The sequence below is a fragment of the Leucopleurus acutus genome, assembly GCF_964270905.1.
Source record: "Leucopleurus acutus genome assembly, chromosome: 7".
In the NCBI taxonomy this organism is placed as follows: Eukaryota; Metazoa; Chordata; class Mammalia; order Artiodactyla; family Delphinidae; genus Leucopleurus; species Leucopleurus acutus.
In genome coordinates, this window is record NC_139150.1 from 101,307,585 (window position 1) to 101,327,464 (window position 19,880).

Consider the following 19,880-nt stretch of genomic DNA (forward strand, 5'->3'; position numbering starts at 1 on the left):
GCCTTGCTTGTCCGTAAGGTTCAGGATTTAAGGGCACAATTTTATCAATATGTTTTTAGAGATTCAAAAAAACAACCTTGACTTTTAGCCTTCTGTAAAGCTACTCCTAGTATTGCATCTTCCAAGAGGTTGATAAGTTTGCATTCCATGACTTTTTCCAGTAGTTGATTAAAAAAAATAGTTGAATTGAACTTGGTCAAGGACAGGGTACTGTGTGACACCTCCCTTGCTGGTATTGGCCCCATTAATCAACCTCCTTGGGTAGTACAGCTTACAAATCAATCCAACCATAAAATAATATAACATGGCCTGCATTTCTCCATCTAACTCTGTAATAACAGCCCTAAGAATCAAATGAGATAAGATATGAGAAAGTGCTCGAAAACTTTCCAGAGTTCTACAAGTTGCCACTATTTAGTATGACTTGGCCACCAGACTTCTGGGAATGAAGAGACATGGAGATTAATTTAGGACTCTGCTGTCATAGGACAGGTGATTAAAGGACAGAGCAGCCTCTCTGTATTTCCACCTGTATAAATGTGCTACATTGTAATAACCTCACACCTGGGCAAGTGCACAGCCTTTTAAAAGAAACATGCTTTACTTGCACCAAACTGATCAGTTTTGAGAGACGGCTATAGCTCTTGAAGTGACTTTTGTGAATGTGAAGCAAATGGTGAGAATGTGAATTGGTCCTTTTTATGATAATATGGAAAGGAAATCTGTTAACTGTAGCAAGTAGTGTTCATGTCCTGATTTTATATACTTGCATTTATCAAAACATTTTGATAAAACTGTTACAGACTTGCATTTTTGAAAAATAAAAAGAACACTTAAAAAGCAGAATCAACTGCTGATTAAGAGATAGAAAATCTTTGGTGAACATCAGCGTGCTATGAAAAATGTCCATGGCTACTGTAAGAGCTAAAAACATTTGTCAAACACTAACGGGGAAATGACATTTCTGAATACATAAATACATATACATATATAGAGTGCTATATATATTTTCTTTTTTAATCCTGTAATGTAGGAATTAATGTGCCCGTTTTATAATTGAGAAACTAGACTCAGAGATGCTAAGTAAGTTTTCAAAGGACACACAGCTAGATAGTAAGTGGTAAGTCAGGACGTCTGAGTTCAAAGTTCATCTTTTCTGCTATGCTCTGCTTCCTCCTCAATCGATTAAACACATGCCTGTTGCTCTCCTGTTATGTGCAGGAATCTGTGCTAGGTTCTGGGCCTACAAAGGAGCATAAACCAGAGATTCGGCTCTCCAGGGCTTAGGGTCTAGATGGGGTACCAAGGTATGTTCTGAAACAAACTACAGTACAAGGAAGTAAATGGTAAATGTCATGTGGGTGAGGTAGTACACACATCCTAGAGAAGTTCAGTGGAGAAAGATGTGTGTGGGCAGTCTGGGTCAGGGAAGGCTTCCTGGAGGAGGGCACATTTTATTTATTCATTCGTAGCCTACTCTGTGCCAGGCACGGTTCTAGGCACAGGGACAGAGCTGTGAAGATGTGACACCCAATGTCTGTTTCCTTGAAACTTACTCTGTGTGATAGTCAGAAACACTCACACACAGAGAGAGAGAGAGAGAGAGAGAGAGAGTGCAAGAGGAAGAACAAACAAACAAAAAAACAAAAATAAATTAAGAAAGTAATGGGTGCTATACATTTTTTTAAAAAGTGATTGTGGTACTGGTTTAATTTGTTCTCTCTGAGGAAGTGACATTAAAGCTGGTACTTGAAAGACAAGAATCTATCCATGGACTTACATACACTACCAAATGTAAAATAGATAGCTAGTGGGAAGCAGCCGCATAGCACAGGGAGATCAGCTCGGTGCTGTGTGACCACTTAGAGGGGTGGGATAGGGAGGGTGGGAGGAAGACACAAGAGGGAGGAGATATGGGGATATATGTATATGTATAGCGATTCACTTTGTTATAAAGCAGAAACGAACACACCATTTTAAAGCAATTATACTCCAATAAAGATGTTAAAAAAAAAAAAAAGAATCTATCCATGGGAAGAGCGGGCACTGGACATTCCAGGCAGGGGGAATATCATCTCCATTCTCCTAAAGAGCGCATCTTCTATGCTCAGCAATCTATTGAATGGTTGGAAATATGGCAGCTATGCTGCCTAGAGGATTGTGATCAACACGTTCTCAATGATGGTAAGGCTCACGGTGAAACTCACCTGCGGAATCTGGCAAATGCGGGCGTGTGCTAATGTGCTATGTCAGGGGAACCCGGCCAGAGCGAGCATCGATGACTATTGGTTTTTACAGAGAAGGCATCTGAGATAAGACTAATGACCGCAATAAAGGAGTCTTATCAGCCTCTAGGGTTATTTCAAAGGTGGGTGAATTGAAAAAGTACTGAATGGAACACCTGGGTTTTTATCCCAGTTCTTCCACTATCCACTTCTGTGTCTGTGGACAAGTTACTTTACCTCTTGGACCTCTTTGGTCACCTGTGAGATGGGATTATAGAGTATATCATGTTCTAGGTCTCTTCCACTTCTCAGGCTTTGCAACTCCATGCTCCCAAGAAAAGTAGCACCCTGTTTTAGCGTTTGTGACATGTATCAATATTTTGGAAGAAAAGAAAATGTCCCTTTTTTCTCTCTTCTCCACCGTCTGTGCTCAGAGCCTCAGGAGCTATGGTGCAACATGGTTTAATTTCCTGGAGCTCATGAATGTCTGTAGCATTTTAATGTTATTATATAGGAATATGGAGGTCCTTTGAAGGAAACTCTTACTACTGTAATAAATATTGATCATTTACTCAATTTACATCCTCAAAGAACTTGAGGCAACATAGCTATAATAATAAATAGAAGGTTGGGAGAGCCAGGAAGTAGGCGTGAAAGAGTGACAGGGTTCAGCTCACTTCCTGAGGGTCAGAGAAGACTTCCTGGAAGGGGAACCATCTGAGCTGAGAAATGAGTACCTGTGGCAGGTGGGGCATGGAAGGCAGGGGTAGGCTATAAGTAGGACGACCATATCCTAGTTTCCCCAGGACGGTCTCAGTTTCTACCTCTGTCCTGGTGTAATTCTCACCAGTGTCCCTTGTCATTCTCAAAAAGCATCCCAGTTTGGAAGATAAATTACACAGTCGCCGTAGCTATAAGTGACACTCTCTCAGAGGCCTGAATCTCCCCATGGCTGACAGGATCTGAGAGAAGAAGAGAGAAGCCAGGAATGACTGTAAACTTGCCAGTCGGTTGCCTGGTAAAACAGAGGTAAGATACAGGAAAAAGTAGCCTGAGAAGGAGTTGTCAACTAGGAGGAAGGATTATGAATTCAGTTTTAGTTTGGACAGATAGAGCTGGAAGGGGATTGGCACAACACTGGGTCCAACTCTTCCTTTTGAAGATAAAGGGACGCGGGCAAAGGATATGAGTCAGGACTGGAACCCGGGCTTCTCCCGCGACAGCCTGCAGCTCTAGACTCTCACCACCACCACCCACCCCCATCTTGAGCTGAACAGTTTTCCTCCAATATTCATGTCTGCTCGGAACCTGTGCCCTTATTTAGAAATATCTTTGCAAATATAATCAAGCTAAGATGGAGTCATCCTGGCGTAATCCAATGACAGGTGCCAAGGAACGTCGAGGATTGCAGGGGAGCCGCCAGAAGCTAGGAAGGGGCAAGGAAGGATCCTCCCTTAGAGCCTTTGGAGGGGGCATGGCCCTGCCAACACCTTGATCTTGAACTTCTAGCCTCCAGAGCCATGAGAGAATATACTGCTGTCGTTTCAAGCTGCCCGTTTGTGGTGTTTTGTGACAGCAGCCCTAGGACACTGATCTACCATCTGAGCTTCACATGGAAGCTGTCTGAGAGGCATGAGAAAATATGGGGCTGGAGTGCAGAGGAGTGGTCAGGATTGAAAACAGAGCCTGGGCTGGGAACGGGAACGTGGGAAGGGAAGTGAGGACCAAAGGGAAGAGAAGAAAGGAGCTCTGAGGACAGACTGTCAGGAGGAAGGAGAGGCCGAGGAGGCACAGGGTGCTGCCTGAAGGGCAGGAAGAGAGCGGAAGTGAGGGAGGAATTCCTGAGGAGGCGGGCTTCAGAGGTTCCCGCCAGGAGAGGCGGGCTGATCGGGCAGTGAGATCATTGGTGACCTTTTCAAGAGCTCCTTTCGAAAAGTGCAGGAGTGAAGAACTTAGGGGTAAGACGGGAATAAAGACACAGACCTACTAGAGAATGGACTTGAGGACATGGGGAGGGGGAAGGGTAAGCTGGGACAAAGCGAGAGAGCGGCATGGACATATACACACTACCAAACGTAAAATAAATAGCTGGTGGGAAGCAGCCGCATAGCACAGGGAGATCAGCTCGGTGTTTTGTGACCACATAGAGGGCTGGGATAGGGAGAGTGGGAGGGAGGGAGACGCAAGAGGGAAGAGATATGGGGGTACTTGTATATGTATAGCTGAGTCACTTTGTTATAAAGCAGAAACTAACACACCATTGTAAAGCAATTATACTCCAATAAAGATGTTATTAAAAAAAAAGTGCAGGAGTTAGAAACCACGGGAAGGCTTCAGGAGTGAATGCCTTGTAAGGAGGGATGGCCAGGGGCGATCATTCTTTCTGGGGCTTCAGAATGGAGGAGAGAAATAGGGCAATAGCTTAAGGCGGGGAACGGGGAAGAGGGATTTTATTAGGCTATGGAGGATTGAGTATATTTGTGGAAAAAGGTGAGGAAAGGGAAAGATGACAGATGCAAGCTCTTTTGGTGGGTGGCTACGGATGGCCCAAGGTCACCCATGCAAACACACAGATGTGGCACACCCTACCCACAATTCAGCCACTGCTTGGCCTCCACTGGGGCCTCAGGGCTCCTCTGCTACCCATTCCGTCCACCTCTGGGGCCTTGAGACATCTGCTAGGTGATGGGTTCTTGAGTGAGAGTGGGAATGACTGCAGTGCAGAGACCCTGATGTGAGGAGGGTATGGCTGGCATCGTTGGGTCTCATCTGTGAAAGTGCAGGGGGCAGCTGCCATGGAGGCTAGCACACGCATCCACAGGACAGGAGTCAGGGTGGGGGGTGGCTGTCGCACAGCAGGGGGGCCCAGCCCTATCACAAGGGACTCAGCAGCAGAGTCTGCAGCAGTGCGAGCCCGGCAGGCTTCTGGGAGGCAGAGCTGGGCAACACTCCTCTCTCAACCCGCTGATTAAACTACCAGCTCGGACCCTCTCTTGTCACCACCTTTCATAAAAGGAAGCCCCGTAAACTGAGGCAGCTCTGCCTTCTCTGTGCCTGGTGGCCCACCCCCCCATCCCTTCCTTATTTGATGGGGGGCTCTGGAGGGAGGCTAGCTTTTGGCCTCCATTTTTTCTGTCTCAAGGAGGGACTCATCCCTAAGGATGAATCACAGATAGAGCCTTTAGGGAACACAGTGCTGTCTTTAGGAAAGCAAGAGGTTCTGGGATTATAGGGTCAGATGTGTAAATGAGGGAGACACCCTGTATGTCTAGAGGCCCGCGCAGCCCTTCCAACGTGTACACTTGACTTAAAGATAACACAGATGTGGAGGAGTTCACATTGTGAAAAACAAAGGCAAAATGCACACCCCACCTGGTACCCAGCACACGATGATCTAGGAGACATCACACCAGCTGCAGTCCCTCCATGGTCCGGGCCTCCCTTCTGTTAGAGGAATTCTGGGGCTCCAGGGGGAGACACAGCATTGGCTAAATTCTGGGTAGGGTGTTAATATATCTGTGTGTTGCATGGGTGGGCAGGTCGATGCCAGGGTTTAAGTAATTATTGTGAAAAAGGTAGGATTTTGGAGGAAGCCTGGACCTCTTAACTCTATACTCTTAACTCCTTTCTGTCCTCTTTCCTCCCAACACCCCCAAATTATATATACTTCACCACAAGCTTCTATTCTATTTTTTTCTGTATTTCATTCACCATGTGTTAAGTGGCAGTGCCCATGGTAAGCAGGTGAGGAAGCATGCCAACCAAAAGGGCCAGAGCCACATAGCTGCTAAATGGTGCAATCTGGGCTTGAACAGGTCCATGACTCCAACTCAAGTGCTCTTCCCCCTACACCCTCTGTAACTTCCCGTTTCTAGGCGGAGCTTGACTCCCAGCTGGGCTAAAGCAGCATGATGATGTCTTCAGAACTTCAACATTCGGGAACTTTATGTAAGACTCGGCTGGAACCAGCAAGTCATTCTGAGTCTCCTGGTTTACCCCACAGGGCAGGATCTCCGTTCTGCTCCTGGGTCCTTCCAGTGCTGCCTCCTTGTTGGCAGTGTGGTCAAAGCACTGGGTTATGGTGTCTGGGGTCTCACCCCTCCTTGCAAGCAGGCCTTCCTCAGAGATCTAAGACCACGTCTGGCTGCTGCATTCTGACATCTAGGGAAGCCTCCTTCATTATGATGCCCATTTGCTACTATACAGAATATTGTTGGATGGGAAGGAAGAGCTGAAACCTAGGCGGGGACTCCAGAGATGATTCTCAGACCCACACCTCCAAATTGGCTTCCCAAGGGAACCTCCACCACATCCTCAAAGGTGAAGGCCACCTGTGGAAGCTATGGTGCTGCCACCATCCCTGCTGCCACTCCCACTGCCACAATTGCCTCTCAACATTCATGAACTTGGTGTCCAGACCCTGCAATGCTATTGTAACAGGCAAGCCACTGCCCACCCCAACCGCTCCTAACCCTATGATTTCACTAGGCAGCGTATAACTTCAAAGCAGCAGGAAGGTGGTCTCTATCTGCTTTCCACTTCCCAGATCTCCCTAGTTCACCTAACTGGCAGAATACAAATTATATCTAGACTCCTAGTTGCAAAGGAGTCTGAGAAATGTGGTTTCAAATTTTCTGGTCACTACAGTACAAGGAGAAGTTTAAGATGGACGCTGAGGGCCAAACCACCATATATATTGGTGAGAAAAAATATTGAATATTCAAAATAAATATTCCAAAGATTTTCTAAATGCTTCTGGCTTAACGTTTGTTTAATGAAATTTAAAAAAAGTCTTAGGTACCTGAAGATTATGGGCATGTTCACAAGTGCCAAGAGTCCTCTTAACCATCCACAAGCTTACTTTTCTCCACCACTATCACCATTGCAGAGTTCAGGGGGTTTCTCATCCGTTGGGAGATTAGATCCGAAAAAGAATGATCCATTTTCATTCTTTCCATTTTTTTCAATTATAGAAACAATACAAGCATTGTTTGTCTGAAAAATATAGTAAAAATACCTCTAATCCTATGTCACTATCACAATAACCACTTCACTCTTTTCCTCTGCATATTTACATCTTTGTGAATGTAATGTTCATAGAATTTTGTTTTGTTTTTTCACATAACATTGCATCATAATTATTTCCCATGTCGTTGCGTAGCCACAATTTTAATGGCCCCATAATATTTCATGAATACAGGTATCATAATTTGCTCAGCCAATGTTCTCTAGTTGAACATTTTGGTTGTTTCCAATTATTTATTACTATGAATAATGCTTTGAAGAGCGTCATGCATATTCAGACAGTTGTGTCACATTCCCTGAAGTGGGACGATGAGTTAATATGTACTGGTTAAAGGGTATCCATTTTTACACGAGTATCAACAGGTTTTGACCAACATTTCTTCAAAATCACCTCTGGCAAAAGCAATTACTAAATTGTTCTCCAGCAATTACTAAATACAGAGCGTGTTTCTACCTAGCCCATCCTTAGCACCGGTCTTGGGAGCAACTTTTGGCAGCTACCAAAATTGGGGAAATGGTGCCCTTGGCCATGAAGACTCTATTGACATCACTGAATCTCAAATCCCAGAGAGCTGCCTGGGTTGTTATGACCCAAATCTTGGGACCAGGGTGAGGCCAAAGAGGGTGTGCAGCATCTTCAGGGTCTCCTGCACCTTTTCATATCTCAAGGCACAGCTTTTCTGACCAGAGAAGCCTTCTTTGGATAAGGTGCAGTAAAAGTTGATCAGCTCCTGCCAAATCTTAAGCCCAGAACATGCACATTTAGATGTGCAGTTGCCATGCTTTCAGGGAGCCTTAGATAAACAGGCAGGTTACTCCCCTACTTTTTGATTACTCCCCCTTCCCCCAGATGGAGAAAGACAATATTATTTAGGTTAAAATAAAACAAGTCTGGGTTACACTTTATTTAAGAAGATAGCTTGGGATGAGTTTAAGATGGAGAAGACCAGAGTCTTTAAAGATAGGCAGATGCAATCCGGCACGATCTCACTCTCTTGGCCACTTTGCACCCTACTGTGAGACCAGGCTTCTAAAGTCCCTCCAGCCCCAGGAAAACGTGCTGAAGGCGCCTACTCAGAAGGGCTCCATCCTGGTGACTACTTATTGCCCGGTCCAGGGCAGGGTGGGTTTAGCCTCTTGGTGAGAATAAGGAGGCACAAGTTTTGCTCTGTGTATTATGTGTTTTCAGTGAGACAGAAAAATTCGAGTAAGTGGCCGTTCTCCTCAACGAAGCAGCCTGGCACAGCATCTTGAGTTTTCACTTTGTTCCCTCCACGGGACATGCTCTCGAGCTGCACAAAAGGAGGTGCACCCCTCATATCGCGCAGTGGGTCCTCAATTCTAGAACTCCGCTCCACCTCCACGTGTGCCTCCACCCCTCCCCTCCTCCAGCCACCATAACTGCTCCATAAATGACGTTCGCAGCAACTTCCCCCCTCCAGGCCTGAGGAATGCCAAAGCTTGCTGAGCAATACTGTTTGCAAAATCCCCGGCTCTGGGGGCAGATTTTCCGCTGCTCCGAATCTCCCTCCAGCCTTAAGCATTGCCCAATCCCTAAGGTCCGGCTGACCCTCCCCAGCGACTGCCCCAAACCAGGCAGCACCACCCCAACAGGAGGTAAGACAACTTCCCGGGACACCCCAACGTCTCCTTTCGCCCCCATCCGGTAGCTTGGAAATTTGCACTGGGCAGTGACGTCACACTGGGAGGCGGGTCCCCACTGTCCCGCACACCAATGGTGCGGCTGCGGCCGGCCTCTACTTTCCCAGTGATTGGTGCCCCTCTGCTCCACCCCAGCCCGCCATGGCGTCAGGCGCCGCAGCACCCGGGAGGTGGTTCCCACTTTAAAGAAGTGAAGTTTTTCGCCCCCTCCCCCTCCCCGCCCGCCTCCTGCAGCCTCCCGCGCCCAGCGGAGCCGGCGGATGGAGCTACGCTGCGGCGGCGTAGGGAGCCAGGCTGGAGGGCGCAGGATGGATGGGGACAGCCGAGATGGCGGCGGCGGCGGCGGCTGCAAGGACGCCGGGTCGGAGGACTATGAGAACCTGCCGACCAGCGTCTCCTTATCCATCCACATGACAGCCGGAGCGATGGCCGGGATCCTGGAGCACTCGGTCATGTACCCGGTAGACTCAGTGAAGGTGAGGCGCGAGGGGACTTTAGGGACGGAGCGAGCGGAGAGGAGAGCGCGCGCGCGTGCGTTTGCATCCCGCGCAGGAGCAGCCTGGATGCAGCTCTCCGAAACCGCGCTCTCCTCGGGGCCGCGGCGCCCCGGGTCTCCTGGGTCTCACCGGGAGTTGGCGCGCGTAGCCGGGGCGCCGAGGAGCGCGCTGCGCAGCTCCTTCCGCTGTGCGCCTGGGCCCTGGGGGCACCCCCCGCGCCCACGAGGGTGCCCCAGCCGGCGCCCCGCTCCGCCGCTCCCGCCGAGTTCCCGGCCCGGGCTGCTGGCGGCGCTGCGGCCGGCGAGGAGGAGTGGCGAGCGCCGCTGGCCTCGGTGGTGGCGGCGGGGTTCCCGAGGGAGGCGGCCAGTGCAGCTTTGCACAGTCTTACCACTGTCTGGCCACGCGATCGGAGAGTTTGCGGTCCCGGGTCGTTGCGGCTCCAGCTGGCACTCCCGGTGTCCAAGCCGTGGCGAGCGGCGTCCGCCGGCCGGTGCCGGGTGGCCGAGGCTGCCCACACGTGCGCTGTCCCGGAGGGACCCGCCGCCGGGAGCTCTAACCACGCTCGCGCCGAGGAACGTGTCCCCGGTCCGGCCGGCCCGGCCACCCGCCCTCCGGCTGTCGAGCCGCTGAGAGGCAGTAAGACTTGCAATGACATTTGCCTTCTCATTTTGTTGCAGGGAGGCGGGCAGGCAGGGAGAGCGTGTGCTATACAGCCTTTCTTACGGTTTGTGTAATAGAGGTTCAGTTGGCCCGGTACTTCCCGGGTAGTTTTAAATGCATTTCTGTAAGGAGGCAGTTTTAGCCAGGCGGATTTTGCCTGAGTTGACCTCAGTCAGCCTGTTCAGGATACCGAATGGCTAGGGGATAGAGTGCTGAGGGGGAGTAATACTAGTACTGACACATCGCACTTTTGTGGGCAGAACTCATCTAAAACACACAGCAACCCTGGGGATTAACAGATGAAGAAACCGTGGCACAGAGAGGTGAACAGATTAGCCTGCCCGGGCTCATGAGCCCCTGTATCCTCCGACTCCAGCCTCAGTTGCTTTGGGAGATCTGGGGACCTCTCCGGGTGGCAGTTATCTTGGAAGGCAGGCCCAGCAGAGTTCCCCAGTTAGCATCTGTATCTTGTTGCTGATGCTGGCCCCATGTGAGTGGCGTGAAGCCCAGAATGTCTAATGCAGAGGGTTTTCCCTGCCCTGGGCAGCTCTCAGAGCTGGCAGTCAGGGGCTGGACAGACACGGGTCCAGAGAGAAGACCATGGGCATTGGCAGTAAGGTGAGCCCAAGTCTTATATTGTGCTGCTGGGACTGAGCCATCACCCCTTCTCTCCCTCCGGCATCCCAGTGGGGAATTAAGGGAATGGTCCTTGCCTGCCAGGGTTACAGAGGCCACAGGGAGATCTTGTCTTTTAGGTTTCCGAAGCTGCTCCAGGAAAGACCCTGGACAGATACCAGGTGGCATTTGTGTAGGAAAGAATCCCTCACATGTAATAAAATTCCCCATGTTTGAAGTTGTTGTCTCAGGCGCCTTGGACAGAGTGTGGGAAAGTTAGGAGCAGGGAGATGTTATTTGAGCGGGCACCAGACCCACTGGGTCGTGGAGATGAATGTTCCAGGGACCTGTACCACTTCTGAGGCCCTTGGTCTCTGCTGTGAGTTTGGTTCAGGGCATCATTTTAGCTTATCTTTAGGATTAGGAATAGTCAGTCGTGCCTTTTGAGCTCCCTGTGACACTCTGAAGAGGCATTAATCTCACGTGTTTAAATGTTGTGATCTGTGTTTAGTTTCCTCCCTGCCCCTCCTTCTGCCCCATGGACGCTGGTCTGTTTTGATCCATTTGTCACTGTGTACTTAGTATTACTTTCCGTAGCGGTTGGTTTTCACCTGTGACCAGGTTAACGTGGCGTGTATGATCGAAGGAGCTGGTCTTACTGTCCTAGGCAAGTCATTCTGTGGGGCTTGATTGTAAAATGAAGGCTTGGGTTAACTAACCAGGAAGGTTTTCTTGGTTCTGCGATTATAATCCTAGCTCTGAATAATGACCCTTAGGGGTTCTTCTGGTTTTGAGCATGCAGGTTTGGCTTTAAAGCCCCTCTTGTTTTTTGGCTACAACTTTCTTGGATTACTCTTTTCACTTTGCAGCAGGGATGAAAGGCACAGAGTTAAGTGGTATGAGCCCCGCTGTGTGACCCCAGTGAGGCTGTGGCAGAGTGCCAACGTGTGCCAAGACCAGCATGGTTGTCATGTGTCCAACATGAGATATGCTTCAGTCACGGGAATGCTCTACTTGGGGAGACCTTCACTGTGTTCTTCTTAAATATTTGGGAAGATGAAGACTGTGAGTAATTGAATCAGGAGCCCTGGGCTGGGGTTCAAGCCCGGCCCCTAACTTGTTTCATGCCTTAGGCACTGTTCTGTGTCTTAGTTTTGTCACTAGTAAAACGGAGGCTGTGGACCAGTTCAGTATTTCCCATTTTTAACCTGTCCCCCTTTCTGTGAACACAGAACACTCATCCTCTTTTTTTTTTTTTTTGTGGTACACGGGCCTCTCACTGTTGTGGTCTCTCCCGTTGCGGAGCACAGGCTCCGGACGCGCAGGCTCAGCGGCCATGGCTCACGGGCCCAGCCACTCCGCGGTATGTGGGATCTTCCCGGACCGGGGCACGAACCCGTGTCCCCTGCATCGGCAGGCGGACTCTCAACCACTGCGCCACCAGGGAAGCCCCCACTCGTCCTCTTTACGTTCTTGAAATTTCAAAAGTTATTACACCTGAAGCCAAATCAATGTAAGTTGTATCTTGAAAGGGAAAAAGAAAGTTTTCTTTGATTTTATAAGGCACACAGTTTTAACCTGTTCTTGTAAAGTTCAGTGAGAGTGTTGGATGGCCCTGCTTTTTCCAGTTTTTCTCTCCTAGATAGTGTGAACCATGGTGCTCAGGGGTGGTCACTTTCATTTCTGAGCCCAGCGAGCTGTTAGGTTGGGTCATTGAGTGCAAATAGGTCAGCCTTGCTAATGCTTCCCACTGTAACATTACATACATTTTCCCATGAAGTCCCATCCCCCCCACCATGTCACCTTAATGATCTGCATTTTTCAAACTGGGTGGTGACCCATCAGTGGGAGCAACATTTTTTTAAAAATTAATTAATTTTGGGCTGTATTGGGTCTTCGTTGCTGCGTGTGGGCTTTTTCTAGTTGCTGTGAGCGGGGGCTACTCTTCGTTGCGGTACGCAGGCTTCTCGTTGCGGTGGCTTCTCTTGTTGCGGAGCATGGGCTCTAGGCGTGCGGGCTTCAGTCGTTGCGGCACATGGGCTTCAGTAGTTGTGGCTCGCGGGCTCAGTAGTTGTGGCTCGCGGGCTCTAGAGCGCAGGCTCAGTAGTTGTGGCGCACGGGCTTAGTTGCTCTGAGGCATGTGGAATCTTCGCGGACCAGGGCTCCAACCGGTGTCCCGTGCATTGGCAGGCGGATTCTTAACCACTGCGCCACCAGGGAAGTCCCGGGAGCAACATTTTTAAAAAGCCAGATTGGTGCGAGTACAAAACACGGGCACGTGTGGCATGCGGTAAGGAGCAGTGTCGCTCCATGAAATTCTGCTTGGGGGTGTGTGTGTGTGTGTGTGTGTGTGTGTGTGTGTGTTCCCTGAGTGGCTGTGTAAAGTGCACTTCTGGCTGGGGATTATGGACAAAAACGTCAGAAAAACACTGAGCCTCATAATCACTAGTGCCTCTTGAGCTCCAGCAGTCAACAGCCTGTGATTATTAAGTGGGTATTTGGAAGACTTTGGGCAACTTTTCTCCTCTTTCCTGTGTCTTCCTCTGTCACTTGTCCCCGCGCTGGTGGCATACGAGTACTCACTCATCCATAAAGGGCCAGGCTGCTGGGACCCCATAGTGGTCCCAGGGGAGCGGTCCCAGGGGGCTCCGTAGGGCTCTCGCCAAAGGGTAGCCACGACTTGCTCCTTTCCAACTGGGGCTTTGCAGCCCCTCTACCGTGAGCCTCTCCCTGGGGCTCCAGAGGGGCCAGTGGCGTGGTCGCCTAGACCAGCACTTGGGGTGGATGTGAGAACCCCTGATCGGGAGCGCTCAGGGCTGTGGGGAGAATGCCAGGTGGGTGGAGGAGGAAATTCCAACCAGATTAGGCACACCGCTCGCAGACCATGCTGAGTCCTGCGGTGGCGAAAGCCGGGGCAGAAGGAAACAGGAAAGATTTGAAGCGAGGGAACTTCCGCTGACCCTTTCACAGCCCTTCTCTTGTTTTGCTTGTCAGGGAAACTCAGTCCTCAAGCTCTGCTGGGGGAAGGCCTCCTTCCCCGCCAGGGTGCAGCCCGATGGCAGGGCACTGACTGCCGGCCGAGCGGGTTAAGGCTCAGCCTTCTCTCTAGGAGCTGGTGGCTGCCGGGCCAGTTAGAAACCTCGCTTGGCCTTGGGGGTTTCTGTCGCCGGCCCTGCTGAGCTCCGAGCAGCAGCAGCGAGCCAGGCAGGTGCCAGGAGGCTCTGCATTCCTCCACTTCTGACTTTGCTCATCCTTCCTGGTCCCAGCAGTGCAAGCTGACTGCTAGGGTCCTCTGGGGAGGTGGGGGGCAGGGGGCGAAGGCAGCTGCCAGTGTCCCTCCCACCTACTCCAGTGCTTTCGAAACCAAGTACCGTCCAGTAGATGCCATTCTGCTTCAAAAGGGCGTGAAATCCCAAATTGCTCTCGTTCTTGCAACAAAATTATAGTGATCTTTCCTGTCTCCTAGAGATCCCGCCCCTCCCTTCTTTTCTGTCCTCCTTCAGTGGGAGGCGCTTTTCTAAAAGGTGGATTTCGGAGTGGCGTGGAGTCCAGCGAGGAGTCCTCTTGAACTTCTGTCCGGTTGTCTGTGTCATGAACACCCAGGCCGCGTGCTGATGCCCAGGGCTGGGGTCTGCTGGAGGAGTGGGAAAAGGGATCTCAGGCAGTCCCAGATCAGCACTTGGCCCCCATGTGGCCACTTTCCGGCCGGCTGCGGGCCCCCTCTGCCCAGAAGTGGGGGAGAGGGAGGCTAGAGCAAAGGGCTTGGAGGGGAGCCCCTAGGATTATAGTTGGCGGTCAAGGCGGCCTCAGCTTTTTAACAGCGGGAGGCACTTGGGGCTAACTGGGGGGATTCAATTACATTGTTTAAGCCATACAGGGGTGTGCACATGGGGTGGGGGGTGTGCACATGAAGTGGGGGGGCGTGTCATGTAGAAGGGAGGGCGTGGCTCTGTGGAGTAGGCCTTCCATAGTTTCCTGGTTTCCGTTGGGCACCTTTTAGCCATCTGTGGCCCTTTCATTGAGGAGGACTTTTGTCCCACCCCTCTTGGGGGCGGTGACCAATCTCCAGACTTGAGTCCCACTTTTCTTCTTTTACAGGCTTGGGTTCTGGACCCTTTCTGACTTTCCCTGACCCACTGGATGAACTGGCTTGCTTGTGTTCAAGGAAGCCTTTGGTAGTCCCTCTTGAACCCCAGAACTGGCTCTTTTCATATCTCCCCTGGTACCCAAGGGGTACTTTCCTTCTCAGAGAGTTTTCTTTTTGTTTTTAATCTTCATTGAGTTCTGCTTCTCCGAAAGTCTGCCCTCCCCTCCCAGCCTCCACCTGGAATGTTTGCTGCTGTCCTTTTTCATAGGAGGCTTGCATCCGATCACTGTCTCTTTAACTGCAAACCTGCCCTCTAGCTCCTTCTGGCCACAGTTTCTCACCCTCAGAGAACTATCTTGGGGCAATTCAGGTCCCAGTCTTGGACTTAACCGGTTGGGCAGGACACTTAGCTTTTCTGAGGTCTAGTTCTCTTCTCTGTGAAATGCAGACACAAATTTTCTTCCTGCTTTTTCTCACCTGAACCAACTTTCCATTGCTTCCTTCTTCCCTTGTTTTCCCGTCGGAACCCATGGAAGTTCCGCGTAACAGGCTCCCTTACATCTTCACTGAGTTTTCCTTCCTCCTGCTGGTGCTCTTCTCCTGAGACCCCCACTTCCCTGAAGCCTCTCAAGAAAAGATGGTTCGCATCGCCTCAAACCACATGCCTTGGGGCTGCTGCCCTCTGGCTGTTCATCACCCCCCTTATCAACTGCTCCTTCCCCTTTGAGGCTCCCGCCATCCACTTCCACCAGTGTCCATCCCTCTTCTCTCTCTGTCCCCGCTCACCTCCTGCTCTACTGGGATGGCAGGATGGGTAGGGGCGGGGGCCCCTGAGCCTGACTGCATGGACTAGGTCCTGCTTCCCACTTGGGTGTGACCTGGGGCAAGTTTCTTCATCCACCTCTGTGCCCAGTTTCCCCACCTGTAAAAAAAAGGACAAGATGGTACTGATGTCCCAGGTGGCTGTGAGCGTTGAGTCCTTACAGCGCTTATCAGAGCCTGCCATGTGTGAGTGTCCCCTAGGTGGGAGCTCTCAGGTTCATCATGGTCATCATCAATGACGTGATCCAGTCACCTTCCCTCGTTCTCTGAATGTTGGCATCTGGCTCATAGATCGCTCCTCTACCCTGAATCCCCTCATCATCCTGAGACTGTCCCCTCTTGGCCACCACCCAACGAACACCCAAATCCTTCCATTCTTTACGTTGCTCAGATCGAGGACTGTTACCTCCACGGGGCCTTGTCCTGACCCAGAACCTTTCCGCCTCTGAAATCGTGCGTTCAGACGTCTCATAGCCTGGCCACAGCTTTCTCATGGTCACACTGTGCTAGGGCTCCTGTCTCTTCTCTCTCTCCTCTGAGCGCATCCCTGGCTTCCTCAGCCCATCCCTGCAACCACTCCTGGGCCTGCAGTTTCTCTGCCTTTGGTCCTTCCAACGCTGGCCTGCCCACACCTAATCCCTAACAACCCACCAGCCTCTGGGCAGCCGAGCCCTTAGGGAGAAAACCACACTGCTGCCCCGTGTGCCAGGCCTCTGCGGCCCCCAGCAGACCCCACTCCTCCAGCAGACCCCAGCCCTGGGCATCAGCACGCGGCCTGGGTGTTCATGACACAGACAACCGGACAGAAGTTTAAGAGGACTCCTCGCTGGACTCCACGCCACTCCGAAATCCACCTTTTAGAAAAGCGCCTCCCGCTGAAGGAGGACAGAAAAGAAGGGAGGGGCAGGATCTCTAGGAGACAGGAAAGATCACTATAATTTTGTTGCAAGAACGAGAGCAATTTGGGATTTCACGCCCTTTCGAAGCAGAATGGCATCTACTGTCCTTTCCCGTGTTCTGGTCGGTCTGCTTTTGTCCTCCTCAGCAGCTGCTTCAGAGCATCTTGCTTCTCAGACCCCCACCCCTCCACTTCTCTCAGCCTCAGTGTGGCATCTCGCTCCCTGTTTATAGAGGAACCAGGCCCCCAGTCAGACTCTCCTGTGACAGTCCTTCCAACTAGCCTGCCGTCTCCCGCCCCTCCCTCCTCCTATCTTAAGGTAAGAGGGTCCTTCCTTCCTCTAAGGGGAATCAGCGGGGGAAGGGTGACGTGTAGGGACCACCCCATACACCTGGATTTGAATCCTGGCTCTCCACCTGGGCCACCTTACTTGGCCTCTCTAAGCTCAGTTTCCTTGTCTGCAGAGTGTGGATGTGAATCCCAAGACCTACCTTACAGGGTTGTTGAAAGAATCAAGTGGGGTGACATACGTGAAGCTCTTGCTTATTGAAGTTCTCAATAAAGGTCATGGGGGTGGTTATTTTGGTCAGCTGTCTCATGAGTAACCCGGTTCCAGTATCCTTAGCACACCCCCACCCAGCCCCACCCCACCATGGGTTCCTTCTTAGAAACATTTCTACGTCCAGTCCGTACTTCTCCCATCTTAAATAACGAACCAACCCCAGGCAGCTCACCTTGAGCCCACGTACCCTTAAAATAACAAATGTTAGAGAAGGATGGTTGACATTCAGTCTCTCCCTCCTCCCCTTGTCACCCCCCAGGCCTCTCTGGGTTTTTGTGCCCGTCGCTCTGCTGGCACTAGGGTGCCAGTGATCTCCTGGCCTAATAAATTCCGCCATCGTTTTCCTGGCCCCTCTGACGACAGGCAGCCTGCTGGTCTTCCTCAGAATTCTGCCCTCTACCTTCTTTTCTTTCCTCGGGACACGTCTCCATTTCTGCTTGGGTCCTGGTAACTCGCAGGTGGCATCTCTGTGTCTCTGGTCCAGACTCTCTAGGAGCTAGATAAACAGTTGCCTTGAAGACATGTCCATTTGGCTGTCTTGGGGTCCATCACGGACGTCCTGCCCTCCCCTCTGGCCTGCCCTTTGGCCTGGGCCCCCTCCCTCAGAAAATTGGGGATGGTCTTCAGTTTTTCCCCCACCTCTGCCCCCCTTCCCCTTCTCCCCGTATGCTTCCAAGACCTGTCCACTCCTGCATCTGTAATACCTCTTAATTTGTTTTCTTCTCCCTCCTACTGCTTCTACCTTGGTTCAGGGGACTCAGCAGCTGTCGCCTTTACAGGGCAGACTTCCCTGATCACGGAGTCACAGTTGAACAAACCCTCCCCTCCACTCACCCACACTTCCCTATTGCCCGGCCCTGCTTTTTCTCCACAGCATGTGTTACCTTATAACACACGATACTGTTAATTCATACTTATTTATTTATTTATTTTCCTGGCCGTGCTGCCCAGCCTGTGGAATCTTAGTTCCCTGACCAGGGATCGAACCTGTGCCCCCTGCAATGGAAGTGCAGAGTCTTAACCACTGGACTGCCAAGGAATTCCCTCATGTTTATTATTTATACTGTTTACTATTTTCTTCATATTTGTAATGTGATTTACATTGTTTGTGGTCTCCCTCCATTGGAATGTCAGCTCCCAGTGGGCAGGAATGTTTTACTCCTTCGTTCTCTGGTGTGTTCCTATTGCCAGAAGCAGTACCCGGCACACAGTAGGTGCTCAGTTAAGTATTGATATTTGTTGAATGAATTCCCACAAATCCTTCCTAGCTAGTCCTGCACACTCCCAGTTTTCTCTCCTTAAATAGGGAAGAGTAGTAATACCCATCCTGCCCACCTTTCAGATCTACTTACTGGATCTTGGAAGAAAGTACAGCCAGGTTTGCAGTGAACACAGTTTAAAAAGCATAAAGCTCTCTGCAGGTGCCAGGCCATGGTATTTATTATCAAACCAGGATCGTGTTAAAGGGGTAAGTTTAGCCGATTGGAATGGAAAGTCCAGCCTGTTCTCCACGGTGCTGCAGAGCCTGCAAGGGGCCTGAGGGGGTAGAGGGGCAGCCCATTGTCTCAGTTCACATCCATTGGTGTCTCCCCCCACCTGACACTCCCCTAGCTGTCCCCGTTGCCTTCAGAATAAAACCTGGACTACCTCGCATGGCATGCAAAGACCTAGACCTTCTCCCCCTCTGACTTAGCCACCGGGGATACGTAAAGGTTTTCCGTGACTCTTGGTTGAATGAATCAGTTGTTTTAAAAAAGATGTGGGGGAAAAAGTGCTTTAAAACCTGCTATGAAACAAATGCTAGTTTTTGTTTTGCTGAGCGTTTGGAATCTCTACTGTATCTTGGTCACAAAGAGACTTTCTCAGCCCTTTTGCCTGTCCCTTTCTTGTGGTAGAACCCATAAGCCTCAGTGAAACCCTGATGAGGCTAGGAATTCATCTGGCCAGCCACTTCATTCATTCCACACTTAACTGAGGCCCCTCCTACCCCGGGCAACAAAAATAAGTCCTGGCCCCTATTTCCAGAGCCCGCCCCCTATAATTAGACCCTGAGCTTAGGTGATGGGACCGGCTGGCTCCTTTTGAGGAGATGAATGGCCCAACTTGATATCTGCTTTCAGATGGGCATGAGGGCTGGGGTGTGGAGTCTGGAGGGCCCAGGCTGCCATCTTGAAGGTCTGGAGTCAGATTGGGAGTGTCACTGGGATGTCTTTGCCTGGCATTCTTGCATCGGCTCCTGTCCCCGTGGGAGACACTGGCCCTCAGTTGTACTGTTCTTCCGTGCCCCCCCCACCCCCATCTTCTTCCTCACCCCTGCGGTTGTTAGTCATTCTGGGAGCTGAAATTGGTTCACAGAAGGTACCTTTGAGAATCCCCTCACCGTACCCTCCCAGTAATCCCAGACTGCCGGGAAGGGCCGTTGTCTGGTCACTAAGAGGTGTTTTGGTTTCACATTCGTGCTTTCTCTCTGAAGAGAAAACAAAACATGTTGAAATAGAGAGAAATCCCAGCAGCAGCTTGGTTGAAGCAAGAGTTGCATAACAGGTTTAGGAAATGTCTGGCCACCGTGGATCAGGTGAAGGGACTGCCGCTTCGTGTCATGGAGAGGACGTCCTCTGAGGCCAGCGGCCTCTGGATTCATCACACACATCCTGCGAAAGACTCAGAAAGCCACGGTACCGTGAGGTCCGGTGGCAAAAGCCCCTGATGGATCTCTCATTGTAGCGACAGCCTTTGTTCCCTGGAGGTGCTGCCGTGGGCAGGGGCTGGGAAGGGGGGCGTGTCTGTCAGACTGGTGCTGGTGTTGAAGCCCCTAGAAAGGGCACTG

General features: G+C 50.8%; 1 protein-coding gene across 1 annotated transcript in view; it reads left to right on the forward strand.

Annotated features, from left to right (window-relative positions):
- Positions 1-9,172: 9,172 nt before the first annotated feature.
- Positions 9,173-19,880, forward strand: part of SLC25A37 (solute carrier family 25 member 37) — a gene marked incomplete at its 5' end in the record, with an annotated part of 41,366 nt that continues 30,658 nt past the window's right edge. Inside the window, one exon of the mRNA XM_082843059.1 lies at positions 9,173-9,388. Coding sequence (XP_082699185.1) covers positions 9,173-9,388 — 216 coding nt within the window. The remainder of the gene's footprint in view (positions 9,389-19,880) is intronic.